The sequence below is a fragment of the Molothrus aeneus genome, unplaced genomic scaffold, assembly GCF_037042795.1.
Source record: "Molothrus aeneus isolate 106 unplaced genomic scaffold, BPBGC_Maene_1.0 scaffold_30, whole genome shotgun sequence".
Taxonomy (NCBI): domain Eukaryota; kingdom Metazoa; phylum Chordata; class Aves; order Passeriformes; family Icteridae; genus Molothrus; species Molothrus aeneus.
In genome coordinates this window covers 161,012-181,812 of record NW_027098964.1, presented here as the reverse complement: position 1 = coordinate 181,812, position 20,801 = coordinate 161,012, and the positions used below count along the sequence as shown (strand labels likewise).

General features: G+C 65.5%; 2 protein-coding genes across 2 annotated transcripts; one reads left to right on the top strand and one right to left on the bottom strand.

Annotated features, from left to right (window-relative positions):
* Positions 1-311: 311 nt before the first annotated feature.
* Positions 312-7,114, top strand: GRK1 (G protein-coupled receptor kinase 1). The gene is made up of 9 exons (XM_066570577.1): positions 312-395; positions 1,767-2,263; positions 2,973-3,259; positions 3,680-3,807; positions 4,196-4,353; positions 4,785-4,868; positions 4,962-5,086; positions 5,739-5,940; positions 6,816-7,114. Exons 2-9 carry the CDS (start codon positions 1,789-1,791, stop codon positions 7,112-7,114), a joined length of 1,758 nt encoding a protein of 585 aa, XP_066426674.1. The 5' UTR covers positions 312-395; positions 1,767-1,788.
* A 4,726-nt stretch (positions 7,115-11,840) lies between these two features.
* ZBTB4 (zinc finger and BTB domain containing 4) lies at positions 11,841-20,670 on the bottom strand. Its single transcript, XM_066570806.1, has 4 exons — positions 20,560-20,670; positions 17,199-17,279; positions 16,005-16,081; positions 11,841-14,909 (listed from the first exon to the last, which is right to left on the bottom strand). The coding sequence occupies exon 4, from the start codon at positions 14,892-14,894 to the stop codon at positions 11,841-11,843; it is 3,054 nt and encodes a 1,017-aa protein (XP_066426903.1). The 5' UTR covers positions 14,895-14,909; positions 16,005-16,081; positions 17,199-17,279; positions 20,560-20,670.
* Between the last annotated feature and the right edge of the window lie 131 nt (positions 20,671-20,801).

The window sequence follows — 20,801 nt, the reverse complement described above, 5'->3', positions numbered from 1 at the left end:
TTAACAGGGCAGTTCCGGGATCATTTGAGGGGGGGTCCCTGGGGCTAATTTTGGGGGGTCCCGGGCGTTAATGGGGGGGGGTCGCGGCTGCCTGATCCCCCCGATGTTCATTGGGTGGGGAAGGGGGGGTCCCGCGATCATTTCGGGGGGGGTCCCCGCGATCATTTCGGGGGGGGGGGTCCCGCGATCATTTCGGGGGGGGGTGTTCCCGCGATCATTTCGGGGGGGTCCCAGCGATCCAGGCTCCCCCGGATCAATGAGGGGGGGGCCCGGGGGGGGGTTTGGGGTGGGGGGGTCGGGGGTGGCCGCCCCCGGGGGATTTGTTTTAATCCCCGGGCGGGGCTAATCCGGCCCCGGGGCACCGGGACCCGCCGCGGGCCGGGGCAGCTGCGCAGGTGAGAACGGGGGGTCCCTGGGGGGGGCGGGGGTCGTGGGGGGGGTCCCGAGGTGGGGGGGGTCACAAGGGTGGGGGTCGCGGGGTCTCGGGTACCGGGGGGGATTTGGGGTCAGGGGGCTTTGGGGGGGGGGGGGGGTTCCTGGGGTTATTAAAGGATGAAGGGGGGGGGAGGCTATTGGGGGGGGGTCCCGGATGGCCCCTGGGGGTCTCGAAGGTTTGGGGGTCCTGGGGGAAATGGGGAGAGGGGTCGGGGGTCGGAGGGAGGGGGGGTTCCCCCAGATTTGGGTCCCCTGGGGTCAAAGGTTGGGGTCCCCTGGAGGGGGGGGGGGGGGTCACAGGGGGTGGGGGTCTTCAAGGGGGGAGGGGTCTTCATGGGGAGGGGGGGGGGTCCTTGATACCTGAGACCCCCCGGGGTCAGTGGGGAGGGGGTCCCGGAGGGGGGGAGGTCCCCAAATGGGGGGTCCTGGGTGGGGGGGGGGGGGGTGTCAGGGCGGGGTCAGAGGTCAGGGGTCTCCCAGGGGGTCTGGGGTCATGGCGGGGGGGTCTCCGACAGGGGGAGATCCTGGAGGGGGTCCCCGGGGTGAGGGGGGGGCTCTGGAAGGGGAGGGGTCACCTGGACACCTGAAGGGGCGGGGCTAATGCGGGGGGGGGTGGGGTGTGGATGATCCCTCCCCCAACCCCTCCCCCTCCTCATCACCCCCCATAGGACCCACCCCATTTTTGGGGGTGGTGGGGGGGGTGTCTCCCCCAGAATCCTTTGCGGCCCGTTTTTTTTTTGGGGGGGGGGGTGTGACCCCGTTCCCATCGCCCCCCGCGGCCCCGGGGCCTGTCGGGATTCCCGCGGTGTTGGGGGGGGGGTTACGGGGGGGGGGGGGGGGGAATCTCGTGCGAGGGGCCCCGAAAGCGGCTTAGGGCACGCGCTGAGCCGCTTACGCTAATTAGCTAATTATAGCGCGGGCCCTTTAAGAGCCGCGACCCACCCCCCCCCTTACCCGGGGGTGGGGAGGGGGCGTGGTCACATCCTCGTGTAGCGCACGAGAGACCCCCCCAGACCCCCCCCCCCCCCCCGATTTGTCACACAGGGGCTTCCCCCAGAGCCCCCCCATGTGTAACAGGAGGGACCCCCAGACCCCCCCACGTGTCATACGAGGCACCCCCAGACTCCCCTATTTGGCCCAAGAAGGACCCCCAGACACCCCCCAGACCCCCCCAATGTGTCCAATGAGGGCTCCCCCCAGCCCCAGACCCCCCCGTGTTTCCCATGAGCGCCCCCCAAAACCCCCCATACCCCAAACCCCCCCCCAGCACATCCCACCAGTGCCACCCACTCCTTCCACCAGTCCCACCAGTGTCCCCCACCCCTCCCCAGGTGTCCCACACCCCCACCAGCCATGGACATCGGGGGTCTGGAGACCGTGGTGGCCAACTCCGCCTACGTGTCGGCGCGCGGCGGCCCCGGCGGCGGCAGCAAGGACCGGCGCTCCAAGGCGCGGCTCCGCCTGCCCCACATCTCCCAGTGCGAGGCCCTGCGCGCCCAACTGGGCGGCACCGCCGGCACCCAGAACGGGGGTCCCGGAGCCCCCAACGGAGCCCCGCCCGGCCGCACCCAAGATGGCGGCCAGGAGACGTCGTTCCGGTGGCAGTGCGTGGAGCAGCCCATCGGGAAGCTGCTGTTCCGGAGGTTTCTGGAAGGTTCGGCCGAGTTCGCGGCGGCCGGGGCGTTGTGGGCGGAGATCGAGGCCTTCGAGCAGTGCGAGGACGCTGAGAGGGAGGCGGCGGCCAAGAAGCTGCGGAGCCGGTTCTTCACGCCGGGAGGGTCGGAGCACTGCGGCTTCCTCAGCGCCGCCGCCACCGCGCCGCCCGCAGGTGAGGGGCTGGGGGTGGGTGGCAATATGGCGGCCGTAATGGAGATATGGGTGACAATATGGCGGCCGTGATGCAAATATGGCTGACACGGCTCCAATATGGCGGCCGTGAGATTGATATGGCTGACGTGGCTCCAATATGGCTGACACGGCTCCAATATGGCGGCCGTGAGATCGATATGGCTGACATGGCTCCAATATGGCGGACATAGTGCCAATATGGCGGCCGTGAGGTGGAAATGGCTGACGTGGCTCCAATATGGTGGACATAGTGCCAATATGGCGGCTGTGAGATTGATAGGCTGATGTGGCTCCAATATGGCTGACGTGGCTCCAATATGGCAGTTGTAATATCAACGAGGCTGACATGGCACCCCAACGGCGGCCATGATACCTCAATGGCGGCCATGACACCCCAACCATGTCCATGACGACCTTGGTGGCCATGACACCCCAATGGCGGCCATGATGCCTCAATGGCAGCCATGACACCCCAACCATATCCATGAAGACCTCGGTGGACATGACACCCCAATGGTAGCCATGATGATGTTGGCAGCCATGACACCCCAATGGCGGCCATGACACCCCAATGGCGGCCATATTGGTATTGGCAGCCATGATACCCCAACCATGTCCATGACAATCTCGGTGGCCATGACACCTCAACGGTGGCCATGACACCCCCTGTCCCTCCCCTCTGCCCTCAGGCTCAACGCTGCCAGGCGACGCCTTCGTGCCGGCGCGGCAGGAGCTGCTGGCGCACCTGGAGGCAGCGGCCTGGGGGCCGTACCGGGGCTCGCCCGAGTTCAGCCGCTTCGTGCAGTTCAAGTGGCTCGAGAGCCAGGCCGTCAACGCCGACGCCTTCGCCGAGTTCCGCGTGCTGGGCAAGGGCGGCTTCGGCGAGGTCTGCGCCTGCCAGCGCCGCGCCACCGGCAAGATGTACGCCAACAAACGCCTCAACAAGAAACGCCTCAAGAAGCGCAAGGGATACGAGGTGAGGGGCCCAAGGGTGGCACCAAGGGTGTCCTAAGGGTGGCACCAATGGTGGCCCCAAGGGTGGCCCCAAGGGTGTCCCCAGGGATGTCCCCAATGGTGGTACCAAGGTGGCACCAATAGTGGCCTGAATGGTGACCCCAAGGGTGGCCCTTTGTCCCCTCTGTGCCCATGGTTGTTCCTCAGAACCCTCAGATGTTCCTCTGTCCTCACATTCATCCCTTGGTCCTCTCAGTGGTCCCTCTGACCCCACTCAGTCCCCTCGGATGTCCCTCTGTCCCCAGATCTGCCCCTCTGTCCCCTCAGTCCGTGTGTCTGTCCCTTGGTGTCTGCCACCCCGTCCCTGTCCCCACTCCATGTCCATGGTGGTGCCATCCCATGTCCCCAGCGTGTCCCCAGCGTGTCCCCAATGTGTCCCCAGGCGGCGCTGGTGGAGAAGCGGATCCTGGCGCGCGTCCACAGCCGCTTCATCGTGTCCCTGGCCTGCGCCTTCCAGACCAAGACCGACCTCTGCCTCGTCATGACCATCATGAACGGCGGCGACCTGCGGTACGCGGCTGCGGTGGCCCTGGGGGACAGCGGGGTGGCCTTGGGGTGGCCTTGGGGTGGCCTTGGGGTGACCCCGGTGTGATCTTGCTGTGACCGCGTTGTGGCCTTGGAGGGGCCTTGGCATGGTCTGGTATGGCCTTGGTGCGATCTTGGTGTGACCTTGATGTCACCTTGGTGTGACCCTGGTGTGACTTTGATGTGGCCTTGATTTGATCCTGGTGTGACCCTGGCATGGCTTTGGTGTCACCTTGGTGTGACCCTGGTGTGACCCTGGCGCTGTGCTGGTGCCACACACGTTGATCGTGTCCCTCCCCTGTCCCCGCGGTGTCCCCAGTGTCCCCAACGTCCCTGATGTCCCCGGTGTCCCCAATGTCCCCGCTGTCCCCAGGTACCACATCTACAACGTGGACGAGGAGAACCCGGGCTTTGCGGAGCCGCGCGCCGTTTTCTACACGGCGCAGATCCTGCTGGGGCTGGAGCACCTGCACCAGCACCGCATCGTCTACCGCGACCTCAAACCCGAGAACGTCCTGCTGGACGATGCCGGTGGGGACACTGGGGACATTGGGGACATTGGGGGCGTTGGGGACATTGGGGGCGTTGGGGACATTATGGACATTGGAGGGACAGTGGGACAGTGAGGACATTGGGGACATTGGGGACATTGGAGATGTTGGGGATGTTGGGACATTTGGGGACATTGAGGGAAGTGGGAAATGAGGGGGACATGGGGACATTGGTGGTCACTGGTGGTCATTGATGGTCATTGGTGGTCACCGGTGGTCACCAATGGTCACTGATGGTTACCAATGTTCACCGGTCGTCATTGGTGGTCACCGGTGGTCACTGATGGTCACTGGTGGTCACTGATCATCACTGATGGTTACCAATGCTCACCGATGGTCACTGATGGTCACTGGTGGTCACCGATGGTCACCGGTGGTCACTGATGGTCACCGGTGGTCACTTGTCCCCAGGCCACGTCCGTCTGTCTGACATGGGCTTGGCCGTGGAGCTCAAGGATGGAGAGAGCAAAACCCGCGGCTACGCCGGGACCCCAGGTGGGGACACTGGGGGGACACTGGGGGACACTGGGGGGACACTGGGGGTCCCCTGTCCCTCCCGTGTCACCTGTCCCCCCAATGTCCCCGCAGGGTTCATGGCCCCCGAGCTGCTCAAGAACGAGGACTACGATTGGTCGGTCGATTACTTCACGCTGGGGGTGACCATCTACGAGATGCTGGAGGCCAAGGGCCCCTTCCGCCGGCGGGGGGAGAAGGTGACCCCACCCCCAGCGCCCCCCAGTGCCCCCAGTACAGACCAGTACAGACCAGTATAGCCCAGGAACCCCGAGAACCCCAAGGAACATCTGAGAGCTTCCAAAAACCTCCCCAGAACCTCCCCAGGACCACCAGGAACTCCTCAAAATTCAGCTCAGGGTTCCCAGAAACCTCACAGGACCCTCAGAAACCCCCCCAAGAACCTCCAAGGATCCCCCAAAGTCCCTCAGAAAACCCCTAAAACCACCAAGAAACTCCCTAGGTCCCTCAGAAACCCCCAAGAACCTCCAAGAGCCCCTCTGAGGTCCCTCAGAACCCCCCTAGAACCTCCAAGAGCCCCTCTGAGGACCTCCAGAACCCCCTAAAAACCTCCAAGAACACCCCCAGGGCCTCCAGAACCTCCCAGGAACCTCCAAAAAAACCCTCAGGTCCCTCAGAACCCCCCAAGAACCTCCAAGAATCCCTCCCCAGGTCCCTCAGAACCCCCCCAAGAACCTCCAAGGAACCCCCTGAGGACCTTCAGAACCCCCCAAGAACCCCCTAAGGTCCCTCAGAACCCACCAAGAACCTCCAAGGAACCCCCTGAGAACCTCCAACAAAGGTGACCCCAAGGACCCCCTGCCACCACCACCACCTTTTTGTCCCCACCAGGTGGAGAACAAGGAGGTGACGCGGCGCATCCTGAACGACCCCGTGTCCTACTCGGACAAGTTCAGCGCGGCCGCGCGCGAGGCCTGCGAGGGGCTCCTGGCCAAGGACCCCCAGGCCCGCCTGGGCTTCCGCGACAACGGCTGCGCCCAGCTCAAGGCCCACGCCTTCTTCAGGACCATCAACTGGGGGCGTCTCGAGGCCGGTAACGCCCAGCGGGGGCATCCGGGGCGGGCAGGGGTCTACCAGGGGGTCAAGAGTTGGGGTCTCCATTGGGTTTTGGGGTCTCCATTGAGTGTTGGGTGGTCAAGAGTAGGGGTCTTCCAATGAGTTTTGGGGTCTCCAATGGGTTTTGGGGTCTCCATTGGGTTTTGGGTGGTCAAGAGTTGGGGTCTCCATTGGGTTTTGGGGTCTCCGTTGGCTTTTGGGGTCTCCAACAAATGTTGGAGGTCCAACAATGGGGTTTCCACTGACTCTTGGGAGCCATGGGATGAACTTTGGGGAGATCCTGGTGGTTCTTGAGAGGTTCTTGGAAGTTCTCAGATGTTCCTTGGGGTTCCTGTGGTTACTGGGCTGTACTGGGAGGTTTCTGGGAGCCATGGGATGAACTTTGCGGAGTTCCTGGTGGTTCTGGGGAGGTTTTTGGAAGTTCTCAGATGTTCCTTGGGGTTCCTTGGGGTTCCTGGGGGTTCCTGGGGGTTCCTGTGGTTACTGGACCATACTGGGCTATACTGGGAGGTTTCTGGGAGCCATGGGTTGAATTTTGGGGAGTTCCTGTTGGTCTGAGGAGGTTTCTGGGGAGGTTTTTGGAAGTTCTCAGATGTTCCTTGGGGTTCCTGGAGTTCCTGGGGGTTCCTGTGGTTACTGGACCATACTGGGCTGTACTGGGAGGTTTCTGGGAGCCATGGGATGAACTTTGGGGAGTTCCTGGTGGTTCTGGGGAGGTTTTTGGAAGTTCTCAGATGTTCCTTGGGGTTCCTGGAGGTTCCTTGGGGTTCCCGTGGTTACCGGCCCACACTGGGGCCATCAAGTCTCTCTGTGGCGACCCCAAAATTAACGGGGCGTCCCCCCCGCCGCAAGGTCTGGTGCCGCCGCCGTTCGTGCCGGACCCGCGCCGCGTGTACGCCAAGGACCTGGGGGACGTGGGGGCATTCTCGACGGTGAAGGGCGTGGAGCTGGACGCGGGGGACGCGGCGCTGTGCGACGCCTTCGCCTCGGGCACGGTGCCCATCCCCTGGCAGGAGGAGCTGATCGAGACCGGCGTCTTCGAGGAGCTCAACGTGTGGGGGGCCCCGGGGACGCTGCCCCCCGACCTGGACCCCAGCGCCGCGGGGGGGGCCGGGGCAGGGGGAAAGTCCTCGACGTGCCGGCTGCTGTGAGGGGGGAGGGGGGCACCCCGAAATATGGGGAGGGGGGGGCACCCCGAAATCTGGGGGGTCCATGTGCTGTGAGGGGGGCACCCCGAAATCTGGGGGGTCCATGTGCTGTGAGTGGGGGCACCCCGAAATTTGAGGGGGGGGATTCCATCTGGTGTGAGCGGGGGGACCCCGAAATTTGGGGATTCCATTTGTTGTGAGTGCGGGCACCCTGAAATCTGGGGGGTCCATTTGCTGTGAGTGGGGGCACCCCGAAATTTGAGGGGGAGTCCATCTGGTGTGAGGGGGGGGACCCCGAATTTTGGGGAGGGCACACCGAAATTTGGGGGGGGTTTAGAGCTGGTAGGAGGGGGGGGGGACCCCGAAATTTGTGGGGTCCATCTGCTGTGAGTGGGGGGACCCCAAAATTTGGGGGGAGATTCCATCTGGTGTGAGGGAAGGGGCACCCTGAAATTTGGGGGGGTTCTACACATTGTGTGTGAGGGGGACCCCAAAATTTTTGGGGGTAACTCCACCTGTCCTCTACTGGTGACATCAAAATTTTGGGGGGCTCTTCAACCTGGTGTGAGAGGGAGCACCCCAAAATTTGGGGGGGGGGTCTTCTACCCTGTGTGAGTGGGGGACCCCAAAATTGGGGGGGGAGTCTTCTACCCATGGGGGGGGGGGGGGCGCCCCAAAATTTTGGGGCGTCCTTCACCTGTTGTAAGAGGGATTGGGCACCCCAAAATTTGGGGGGAGGGATGGGGGGGGACGTGTGAATTTTGGGGGAGGGGGGCTCTAAAAGTGGGGGGGCTCCATCCCGAAGGGGCCCAAATTTAGGGTGTCCCGTCCCCCCCCCCCCACCTTTTTTGGGGTGTCTGGAATGGGGGGGGGTGACAAAAAGGAGGAACCCCCAAAAATCAACGCACCCCCCCCTTAAAAAAAGAGAGACCCCAAAAACTCGAGGGACCCCCCAAAACTCAGGGGCCCCCCCCTCATCTCGGTGCCACCTGGGGGGGTCCCCCCAAATTTACCTCATGGCCACCCACCCCCCCCCCCCGTGACTCAGGGACCCCCCAAAAAATGGGGGAACACCAAAAAAAGGGGGAACCCCCCAAAAAATGGGGAACCCCCCATCCCCAAAAAGGGGGTCCCCTCCCCTTCCCCCCCCTTCGTGTACAATAAATCGTGGTTGTTGCTGCTCCGTGGGGGGGTCTGGATTTGGGGACCCCCCAAATGTCACCCTCGGTGTCCCCTCAGTGCCACCCCCACCGGAAACCATCCCCCCCCCCATGTCCCCAATGTCCCCCCAGTGTTGTCCTCAATGTCCCCAACACCCCCTCGTGTGTCCCCCCCCATACCCCGATGGCCCCAAATGTCCCCAATGTCCCCCAAGTGTCCCCCCACTGTCCCCAAATGTCCCTGTTGTCCCCACTGTCCCCACTGTCCCCAAATGTCCCCAATGTCCCAATCCCTCCCAATGTCCCCAAGTGTCCCCAGTGTCCCCAATGCACCCACTGCCCCCAATCCCCCCAATGTCCCCCCAATGTCCCCAACATCCCCAATCCCCACAACATCTCCAATGTCTCCCCAATGTCCCCAATCCCTCCAATGGTCCCCGAGTGTCCCCAACATCCCCAATGTCCCCCCGCTGTCCCCAAGTGTCCCCGCTGTCCCCGCAGCCAGCTCAGCTCTACGGTGTTTATTGGCGTCTCTAACACTCACTGATGCAGATAAATAGTGGACATTTGTCACCGCTGCCACCCCCGCTGTGGCGTGGGGGACACCCCGGGGACCCCCCGCCACCCCCGCGGACACCTCCCTCATGGGGACGCCCCCGAGGGGACATCCCCGAGGGGACATCCCGGAGGGGACATCCTGGAGGGGACATCCTGGAGGGGACACCCCCGAGGGGACATCCCGGAGGGGACACCCCCATGGGGACACCCCAAAGGGGACATCCTGGAGGGGACATCCTGGAGGGGACACCCCCATGGGGACACCCCAAAGGGGACATCCCGGAGGGGACATCCCAAAGGGGACACCCCCGAGGGGACATCCCGGAGGGGACGGACGCCATGGGGACACACCCACAGGAACACCCCCATGGGGACACCCCCACAGGGACACCCCAAAGGGGACATCCCGGAGGGGACACCCCCATGGGGACACCCCAAAGGGGACATCCTGGAGGGGACATCCTGGAGGGGACATCCCCATGGGCACACCCCCGAGGGGACATCCCGGAGGGGACGGACGCCATGGGGACACACAGGGAGGGTGGGGACATCCATAGTGGGGGGAACAACTGTGGGGTCACCTCAGTGGGGACATCCCAGTGGGGGACAGGGCCATCCCCTTGGGGACATCCCAGTGGGGACAGGGCCATCCCCTTTGGGGACACCCCCAGGGCCACCTCCTTGGGGACACCCCCAGGGCCACCTCCTTGGTGCCGCCCCCTCGTGGCCACCCCTGGCTGTCACCCTCGGTGTCCCCCGGGTGTCCCCGTCCCATTTTTGGTGCCACCCCCCCCCCCCCCCCACGATGTCCCCTCTGGGTCCCCTCCCCCCCCCACTCCCGTCCCCGTTTTTTTTCCCGCTCCGTTTTTTGCCCTTTTCTGTTTGGTTTTGCCCCTAAAGTGCGCTCGGGAGGGGGGGAGGGGACATTGGGGACATTGGGGGGGGAGGGGACACTGGGGGCAGTGGGGGAGGGGCGGGGGGGGTCCGTCAGTAGCAAACGCGGCCACGAAAGTGCAAAAGGGGGGAGGGGCCGCGGGGGGGGGGGAAGGGGGAGGGGCGGCGGGGAGAGGGGCGGGGCTTGCACGAGGGCGGGGCTTGCACGAGGGCGGTCCTTGCACGAGGATCATCCTTGCACGCGCGCTTTGCACGAGGAACACGAGAATTTTGCACACGGATCCTTGCGCGAGGAGGATCCTTGCACGCGCATTTCGCAGGGGGGACGTCCCTTGCACGAGGAATTTTGCACGAGGATCGTCCCTTGCACGTGGATCCTTGCACGCAAGGATGATCCTCGCACGAGGATCCTTTCACGAAGGAGATCCTTGCACGCGCGCTTTGCACGAGGATCGTCCTCGCACGTGAAACGTCCCTTGCACGAGGATCCTTGCACACGGGCCTTGCACGAGGATCCTTGCATGTGGACGATCCTTGCACAAGGACGATTCCCTTGCACGCGGATTTGCTCGCTCGCGTGCCCGCCTCGCACCAGCGCAGCCCGTCCCCGTGCCAGGCGTGCCAGGGGCCCCCCCTCGCACGCTCGGTGGGCGTGGCAGAGCGTGAGCGTGAGCTGAGTGTGAGCGGGCGTGCAACGGGGCGGGGGAGGGGCCGTGGGTGTGCAAGGGGCGGGGTCAAGGGTGTGCAAGGGGGGGGGATTTGCACGAGGATCGCCCCCAGTGCCGGGCCTTGCACGAGGGGGGGCCTTGCACACTCAGATTTGCACGAGGATCCATTTGCACGCTCAGAATTGCACAAGGGTGGGCCTTGCACACTCACAACTGCATGGGGACGCGTTTTGCACACTCACAACTGAATGAGGAGTCCTTTGCACGCTCAGAATTGCACAAGGCGGGGCTCGCACACTCACCATTGCACGGGGACCCATTTGCACACTCACACCTGCTCAAGGAGAATCCTTTGCACACTCAGAATTGCACAAACACCCCCTTGCACGCTCAGGATTGCACAGGGACAAATTTGCACGCTCACAGCTGCTCGAGGAGCCTTTTGCACGCTCAGATTTGCACAAGGATCCCCATTACACGCTCACCATTGCACAGGGATCCTTTTGCACGCTCACCATTGCACAGACACCCCCTTGCACGCCCACCATTGCACCAGGCCCCTCCCTTGCACACTCACGCCGGCACCAAGGCCCCTCCCCGTGTCCCCCCCCGCCCCCTTGCACGCCCGCCTTGCACGCCCGCCCCTCCCCCCAGGCTGGAATGTCGCTGCGATGCCGATAAGGTGCCAAAGGGGGGGGGGAGGGGCGGGGTTTGGGATTTTGGGGGGGCCCCGGGATAGTGGGGGGGGCCCCGACTGTGGGGGAGGGGGGGGAGGGGAGGGGCCCCCGTGGTGGGGGAGGGGCCCCTGGGGGGGTGCAAAACGCTGCGGGGGGGGGAGGGGCTCTGGAGTGGGGGAGGGGCCGTTGCCCTCTATTGGGGGGGAGGGGCTTTGCTGTTTTGGGGGGGGTCCCTGTGCTGGGATGGGGGGGGAGGGTGGAGACCCCTCTCCACCATTTTGGGGTGACTGGAGGCCCCTCCCACCTCCCAGTATCCCCAGTGCCCCCCCCCAGTCTCATACTGGTCCCTGTGACCCCCCCGCCCCCACCCCCCCCCATTTCTTATGGGACCCCCCCCCCCAACATTTTTGGGAGCCCCTAAACTTCAATGGGGCCCATAAACCTCAGCTGAACCCCCCCCCCCCCCAATTTATGGGGACCCCCAAATTCCTTATGGGGACCCCTCCAACCTCTTATGGGGACCCCCCAAATTCTATGGGGTCCATAAACCTCTGTTGGAACCCCCCCCAAATTTATCGGGACCCCCAAAATTCCTTGTGGGGACCCCAAACTTTATGGGGGGGCTCCCCCAAATTCTATGGGGTCCCTCATTTCCTATGGGTCCCATGGGAGACCCCTCCCCATTATGGGCCCCCCCCTTATCTATGGTGTCCCCCTCACCCCCTCCAGCCCCTCCCCCCCCTTCACTTTGGGGCCTCCCCTCCCCCACCCCTCAGGTGCCCCCTCCCCCCCCCGCTTTTCGGGGCCGCTCCCCTCCCCCCCCGGGGAACCCAAAGCTGGGGGGGGGGTGGGGGGGGGTGGTGCTGGGGGGAGGGGGGAGGGGCGACCCCCCCGCCCCCCCTCCCCCTCCCCCCCCCAGGAAGCCGCGCTCGGGCTCGGGGAGGACGAGGGTGAGGGGGAGGGGGAAGGGGAAAGGGAAGGCGGCCACGAGGCGGGGCCCGAAGGGCAACGGGAACGCACCGGGAGGGGGGGGAGGGGCCGGGGGGGGAGGGGCGCGGGGCGTCCCCGCCCCCCCGCCCCCCCCCCCACCCCCGGCGGTGTCCCCGAGCTCGGGGTCCCCCCCCGCGGCCCGGCAGAGCAGCGCCAGCGGCTGCTCCTGCACCGGGAACGCCCCCACGGGGGTGGTGCCGGTGACATCACCGGTGACGTCACCGCCGCCGGCGTCACCTGGGGGCGGTGGCACCGCGCTGGTGATGCCGGGGGACAGCGGGAGCCCCCCCTTATCTGCAGCCGGGGGGGTGTAGGCGATGACCGTGGGAGGCGCCGGTGACCCTGGCGGTGACCTCAGTGACCCCAACGGTGACCTCGGTGACCCCGGCGGTGACCTCGGTGACCCCTGCAGTGACCCCTCCAGTGACCCTGGTGGTGACCTCTGTGGCGACCCCTGTGCTGACCCTTGCAGTGACCCTTGTGGTGACCCCGGTGGTGACCCCGGTGGTGACCCCGGCGGTGACCCCGGCGAGCGCCGCCGGTGCCGCTGGGCGTGGCGGCTGAGCGCGGCCGCCGTCTTGCACACCTTGGCGCAGGTGGGGCAGGTGAAACGCAGCGACGGCCGCCGCCCCACGCGGCCCGACGACGACGACGACGACGATGACGATGTCGTCCCTGCTGGCGTCACCGCGGCGCCGCCCTCGTGTCCCCGCTGGTGCTTCCGCAGCTTCCGCAGTGCCGGGAAGCTCTTCCCGCACACCCGGCACGGGTAGCGCCGCTCCCGGCGCCGCGCGCCGTCGCCATCGCCGTCGCCATCGTCATTGTCATTGTCACCGTCGTCCCCCGGCGCCCGCCGCAGCGAGCGCAGCTTGCGCCGCCACCGCGCCTTCTTGGCGACCGCGGCGACGGCCCCGGCGCTCCCGGCACTGCCGCCCGCCTTCCTCTTGGGCTTGTAGGAGTAGTACGGCCGCCAGAGCCGGTCCTCGGCGTCGCTGTCGTTGTCGCCGTCGCGCTCCCCGGCGCCGTCGCCGCGCAGGTCGGTGCCGGAGATGCGGCGCTTGACGATGGCCTCCTCGCCGATGCGCACGGTGATCTGGCACAGGCCCTCGCCCGCCGAGCCCGCGTACGCCGGCTTGGCCACGTAGGTCATGGTGCGCCCGCCCCCGGGCGGGTTTTGGGGCGCGGTTGTGCCCTCCTCGGTGGTGGTGGTGCCGGCGGCGCCGGCGGCGCGCTGCGCCTCGATGTAATCCCGCAGCACCTGCTTCTTGATGGGCACCGCCGGAGTCACCGGCGCGGCCGCCGGCGCCTCGGCCGCTCCCGGCGCCTCCTCGCCCGCCCGCCCGTTGTAGGCGATGACCGAGGCGGCTCCGCTGCCGCCGCCGCCGCTGCGCACGATGACCGAGGGCGGCGCCGCGCGGCCGAAGGCGATGACCGAGGCGGGCTCCGGCCGCGGCTGCGGCGCCGATGCCGGATACGCCGTGACCCCGGCGTCCCCCGGCGCTGCCACCGCCGGCGCCGGCGCGGCCCCGTCGGGCACGGCGCCCTGGCTGTAGGTCTTGTAGGGCCTCTTGTTGGCCCGCATGGGCAGCAGGCGGTAGAGCTTGAGCGCGTTGAGCTTGGGCCGGTAGCCGCCGTTGGGCGTCTTCTCGGAGGCGATGAGCCCCGGGCTGATGCCGTGGAAGGCTTTTTGGTGCGTCTTGAGGTTGTAGTAGGTGACAAAGGTGTCCCAGCAGAAGATGCACTGGTAGCGGCGCTCGCCCGTGTGCCACACCTCGTGCTTGGTGCGGTACTCGGCCAGCGCGAACACCTTGTCGCAGTAGCGGCACGGGTACTTGCGGCGCCACGAGTGGACGTTGGCGTGGCGCTTCAGGCTCGACAGGGTCATGTAGGAGCGCTGGCACACCCCGCACAGGTACAGCACCTGCCCGTCCACCACCTTCACCAGCGGCTCCTGCTCCGCGCCCGGCTCCAGCGCGCGGTGCCGCAGCAGCAGCGCCTTCTTGGCCGCCCTCGGCGCCGCCGCCGCCCCCGCCGTGGTGCTGGTCGTGGTGATGGCGGCAGTGACAACGCTGCTGGTGACGGTGACGTCGGCGCCGGCGGCGCCGGTCGTGTCGCCGTCCCCGTCGCCGTCGCGACAGCCGACCTCGTGCGTCTGCAGGCGCTTGACGTGGATGAAGCTCTTGCCGCAGTGCCGGCAGCACAGCCCGCGGCGCCCGCGGTGCAGCTTGGCGTGGAAGCCCAGCGCCGCCGCCGAGCCGAAGCCGCGCCCGCACAGCCCGCACCGCAGCGACGACGGCGACGACGGCGACGACGGCGACACCTCTGCTGCCGCCTCCTTGCCCTGCTCGCCCGGGGCGAGCTCGGCGGCCGGCGCAGGGGGCGTCCAGGTGCCGTTCATGTCCCGTGGAGCCGGAGGAGGAGGAGGAGGAGGAGGAGGCGGAGGAGGAGGAGGCGGAGGAGGAGGGGGCCCGGCCTCCAGGCCCTGCAGCGAGGGGATGCCGAGGCGCCGGCCCACGGCCCCCAGAGCCCGCGCGGCCGCCGGCGAGGGCACGGCCAGGCGCGAGTTGTAGATGAAGTTGAGGACGTCGGAGAAGACGCCGGCCTGGACGCCCGGCAGCTCCAGCACCTGGGCGGGCGAGGGGCACGTGGGCTCCTGGGCCAGCGCCCGCTTGAAGAAGGGGCTGGAGGCGGCCAGGACGTTCTTATGGGCGCGGAATTTGGTGTCCTCGGCGATGATGGTGACGTCGCAGAACTGGCCCCGCAGGCGCTGCTCGTTCAGCTCCAGCAGCAGCGCCCGGCAGTGACCGGCGTCCGACACCTCCACGACCGGAGCCATCCCCGCGCCGGCCACCTGCAGGGGGACAGGGGGGACGGGGTCACCTGAGGCGGTGGGGACACGGTTTGGCGTCATCTGGGTGCATGGGGACACGGCTTGGGGTCATCTGGGTCCTTATTTGGGGTCACCCGGACACCTGGATCCCACGTTTGCAGTCACCTGGGTGGGTGGGACCATGGTTTGGGGTCACCTGGGTGGGTGGGACCATGGTTTGGAGTCACCTGGGTAGTCAATGCCACAATTTGGGATCATCCAGACACCTGATTCACTATTTGAGGTCACCTGAATCCATTATTTGGCATCACCCAGATACCTGGGTCCCATATTTGGGGTCACCCAGACACCCAGGTGCCATTTTTGTCATCACCTGCATGACCGAGTCCTTTGTTTTGGGGTCATCGAGACACCTGGATCCCATATTTGGTGTCACCTGAGCGGGTGGAGCTATGATTTGGGGTCACTCGAGTCCTTATTTGGGGTCACCCAGACACCTGGATGCACTTTTTGGGGTCACCTGTGTGGCTGCATCCTTTATTTGGTGTCACCTGGGTGGGTGTGACCACAATTCGAAGTCACCCAGGCACCTGGTTCGCTATTTGGGGTCACTGTGGGGTTTTGGGGTCACTCTGGGGCCCGGTGTCCCCTGTCCCGTCCTGGGGTCACTCTGGGGTTTTGGGATCACTTTGTCACCTCTCCCGAGGGTCCTTGTGAGGTTTTGGGGTCACTGTGGGGTTCTGGGAACACTCTGTCATCTGTCCTGGGGGTCATTTCGGGATTTTGGGTCCCCTGTCCCCTGTCCTGGGGTCTCTGTCTCCGGCCCCGCGCCGCCATTTTGTGTCGGGGCCTGCCCGGCCTGAGGCGGCTCAAAATGGCGGACGGGACCGAACCACCGCGGAGGAACCGCGGGGGGAGCCGGGACAGAACCAACGGAAACCGCGGGTGGGAGCCGGGGCAGAACCAACGGGAACGGCGGGGGGAGCCGGGGCAGAACCAACGGGAACGGCGGGGGGAGCCGGGGCAGAACCAACGGGGGAGGAACCGAGTGCCCCCCAGTGCCTCCCAGTATCTCCCAGTGCCCTCCCAGTATCTCCCAGTGCCCCCAGTGCCCACCTGTGCGCGGGGCCCTCATGGACTGGGTGTTGCAGCTCCGGGGGTCCTCGGGGGGGGGTCACAGCCGGCCGGGCCTCCTGGAGGGGGGGAGGGACGGCGACATCAAGAGAGGGGTCACAACACCCGGATTTGAGGTGAAACACCTGGATTTGGGGATTCCTGGGGGGGGAACACCCGCATTTGGGGGAGAAACACCTGGATTTGGGGTGAAACACCTGAACTGGGGGGGGGAAACACCTGGATTTAGGGTGAAACAACTGGATATTGGGGGTAAAACACCCAGATTTGGGGGGGAACACCTGGATTTGGGGTTAAACGACCCAGATTTGGGGGTACCCGGGGTCATGGGAGGGGTCACAACACCCAGACGCGGGTGACAAAGTGACAGCAAGGGATCCTCCAGCGTGACGTCACTGTCACGGCAAAGGGAGGGACGTGACGTCATTAGACGGTGACGTCATCGTGTTGAGGCGTGACATCATGGATTGGCTGTCATTGTATGACGCCACTGCGAGAGGGTAGGACTGAAGGCGGCATGACGTCACCAGGAGGGGACACCGGTGACAACACGGGGGGGCGGGGTAGCGTGACGTCATCGCTGTGACGTTGCATGGGGGGGTGTGTCACACCCACAGCGGGGACGGAGGGAGGGGACAGCGACAGCGGAGGGCAGGGGGTGACACCTGGGGGGGGGGGAGGTGACACAGGTGGGGGGGGAGGGGCCCGGGGGGGGAGGGGCGGGGACAACCCCGGGGGGAATTTTGGGGGGGGGGGGGGGGGGTCGGAAAAGGCAGAGGGACCCCCCGGGACCCCCCGCCCATCACCCGGAACAACCCGCGAGGGGACCCCGAGTGTCACCGGGGGGGGCACCCACCCCTCCCCCCCCATCCGCCCCATCCCCCCCCGCCCCTCCCCCGCCCCCCAGGTACCCCCGGAGCCGCCTGACAGCGGCGTCCCGTCCGCGACGTCAGCGGGGGGGGGAGGGGGGCAGTGTCACCCAACGGTTGCCATGGAAACAACCCCCCCTCCCCCCATCAGACCCCTCCCCCTTCCCCCCTCCCCTCCGGACACACCTTTCACCTGCGGCCAATCAGGGGGCAAGGAGCGCTCCGGGCCACGCCCACCCCCGCCAGGACCACGCCCATCCCGTGCGAAAGGGAGAGCGCGCGCCTGCCGCTGACGTCATGGGCTCACCTGGATGCTCATTGGCTGGGCTGGGAGTGACGTCACGGGGCCCCGTCCTGCCGCGGGCGGTGTTGAAGGAGCAGGCGGAGGCTGAGGGGGAGGGGACAGAGAAGGGGGCGTGGTTAAAGGGGGTGTGGCTAAGGGGGAACGCGGGGGGGGGGGACGCGGAAGTGTCAGCGCGGGACGGGCGGGAGGGGGAGCAGCCCGGGGGGGGGGGGGGTGACGGGACACGCACGGATGTGACACAGACATGCACAGAAAAACACAGGTGTGACACTGACACACACAGGTGTGACAGTGACACACACAGGTGTGACACAGACACACACAGGTGTGCCACTGACACACGGGTGTGACACTGACACGCACAGAAAAACACAGGTGTGACACTGACACACACAGGTGTGACAGTGACACGCACAGGTGTGACAGTGACACACACAGGTGTGACACAGACACACACAGGTGTGCCACTGACACACGGGTGTGACACTGACACGCACAGAAAAACACAGGTGTGACACAGACACACACAGGTGTGACACTGACACGCACAGGTGTGACAGACACGCACAGGTGTGATACAGACATGCACAGGTGTGACACTGACATGCACAGAAAAACACAGGTGTGACACAGACACACACAGGTGTGACACTGATACGCACAGGTGTGACACACAGAGAAAAACACAGGCGTGACATGCACAGGTGTAACACATGCACAGGTGTGACACACACAGAAACACAAGTGTGACATGAACAAAAACACACACACAGGTGTGACACGCAAACACAGGTGTGACACACACAGGTGTGACACACACACAAACACAGATGTGACACACACACAGGTGTGATACACACACACCAGAGCACACACCCAGGTGTCACACACACACAGCCGCACACACACACAGGTGTGACACACAGACATACACCTGGACACACACAGGTGTGACACACACACACACACCAGAGCACACACACAGGTTACACACCCACACAACAGCCTCAGCACCTGCTGCGCACACCCAACACACGCCACACGTGTTGGACACGACACCCGCACACGGACACACAACAACCGCACACGGACACACAACAACCGCACATGGACACACAACCGGACACAGGCACAACACACACACAGCCCCACGGCCCCCACACAGCTGTGCCCAGATGCACGGGCACACACAGGCACAACGCGCAACTGAACACAGGCGTGCAGCTGCACAGGGACACGCGACACAGCCCGGCGTGGGTGTGACACACAACTGAACACGGGTGCACAACCGCACTCAAAGCGCCCGCGCGCAACCCCACGTGGGTGTACAACCCGCAGAGCGATGTCTGTAGGTGGAAAAACAACCCCCACGCAGCCCTCAAACTGACGCACAACCGTGCGCGGGTGCGACACACAGCCACGCACAGAGGAACAACCGCACGGGAACAGCCCCCACGCAACCCTCGCACGGATGGACAACGGCACAGGGCACAGACAGGCAGAGCAACAACCGCACAGGGAGCAACAACCGCACAGGGAGCAACAACCGCACAGGGACGGCTGACACACCCCCGTGGGGAGGGTGCACGATCACAGCCGCACAAACAACACACACACAACCCCCTCAGACGGGTGCACAACCGCACAACAACGTGACACGGCCACACAAACAACACACACAGAACCCCTCAGACAGGTGCACAACCACACAACAACGTGACACGGCCACACAAACAACACACAACCCTCAGATGGGTGCCCAACCGCACAACAACGTGACACAGGCACACACGGACACACAACCACATAAAGAACCCCCACACAACCCTCAGACAGGCGCACAACTGCACAACAGTGCGACACAACCGCACAAAGAACACTCGCATGACCCTCAGATGGGCGCACAACCACACAACAACACGACAAAACTGCACAGTAACACTTGACAGGCAAAGGCACAACTGTCCATGGACAAACAACCCTCAGACAACCCTCAGAGGGGCACACAACCGGACACGAGCACACAACAGCCATGAGCACACGCAGGCGCACGAGCACACATGAACAACCCCCACACAACCCTCACGGGGGTGCACAACTGGACACGGACAAACAATGGGACATGGACAAACAACCACACACAGACAAACAACCACACACAGACAAACACCCGCACAAACAACCGGACGCTGGGCCTGACACAAACACCTGCACATGCACAAACACAGGCACACGCACAACCCCACACAGACACAACACACTCGGACAGACGGACAAACACCCGCACAAACAACCACACACGCACAGCCCCACACAGACACGGCACACTCGGACGGATGGACGGACAAACAAGCGGACACGCACAGCCCCCACATGGACACCACACGGTCGGACAGACGGACAAACAACCGCACAAACAACCGGGCACAGGACTCGACACAAACAACCGGACATGCGCAGCCCCACACAGGCGTGACACGCTCGGACAGACGGACAAACAACCAGACACTGACAAACAACTGGACACGCACAGCCCCACACGGACACGACACGTTCGGACAGATGGACAAACAGCTGCACAAACACCTGGACACACACAAACACACGCACACGCACAGCCCCACACGGACGCAACACACTTGGACGGACGGACAGACGGATGGACAAAACACCCACACAAACACCCGGACACTTACAGCCCCGCACGGATGCGACACGCTCGGACAGACGGACGGGCGGACGGACAAACACCCAGACACGCGCAAACAACCCCCAGCACGCGCCCCCCACACCCCCCTCGGGCCCCCCCACCCCGGCACAAACACGCAGCAACCCCCGTGCGTCACCCCCGGTGTCACCCCCCCAGTGTCACCCCCCCAGTGTCACCCCTGTCACCCCCCCCCCGGGGTCCACCCCCCCCCTCCCAGCAGCGTTTGGGGGGTGCCGGGTGTGATTTGGGGGGGGTCAGAGCGGGGTCCTGGGCAGGGGAGGGGCGGTTTGGGGTGGGGGGGCCACTTTGGGGGGGTCCCGGAGCACTTTGGGGGACCCTGGGGACACTTTGGGGGACCCTGGGGACACTTTGGGGTCCTGCCAGGGGTGGTTGGGGAGGGTCCGGGGGGCTCGGAGGGGCGGGGAGGGGGCGGGGGGGGATTGAGGGGGGTGGGCGTGACCCGGGGCAGTGCGGGGGGGGGAGTGGGGGTCGCGGTGTCCCCCCCCCTCCCCCTCCCCCTCCCCCATCCCGTGGGGGTCGCGCTGCGGTGACAGCGCCGGGAGGGGGGGCGGGGGGCGTGGGGATGGGGGAGGGGAAGGGTTCGGGGGGGTCCCGCGGGGCTCGGGGGGTCCCGGGGAGGGCGGGGGTCGTTACCGGGGCCTGTCCCGGGGCCGGGGATGTCGCGACGGCGGCGGCGGCGGCGGCGGCGGCGGCACAAGATGGAGGCGGCGCGTTGGGCCCCGGGTGGGAGGGAGGGAGGGACCCCCCCCGCCCCACGGAGCGGGGACACGGGGGGGACACCGGCGGGGGGGGCAAGGGGGGGACACCGGGGGACACCGGGAGGACATTGGGGGAGAGATTGGGGGGGGACACGGGGGGGACAAGGGGGGACACCG

Bases quoted from the DNA above. Each gene is read 5' to 3' on its own strand.
- GRK1 (XM_066570577.1), top strand. From the start codon at position 1,789: ATGGACATCGGGGGTCTGGAGACCGTGGTGGCCAACTCCGCCTACGTG. The intron at 3,260-3,679 runs GTGAGGGGCCCA...ATGTGTCCCCAG, and splicing joins AGAAGCGCAAGGGATACGAG to GCGGCGCTGGTGGAGAAGCG. The intron at 3,808-4,195 runs GTACGCGGCTGC...CGCTGTCCCCAG, and splicing joins ATGAACGGCGGCGACCTGCG to GTACCACATCTACAACGTGG.
- ZBTB4 (XM_066570806.1), bottom strand. From the start codon at position 14,894: ATGGCTCCGGTCGTGGAGGTGTCGGACGCCGGTCACTGCCGGGCGCTG.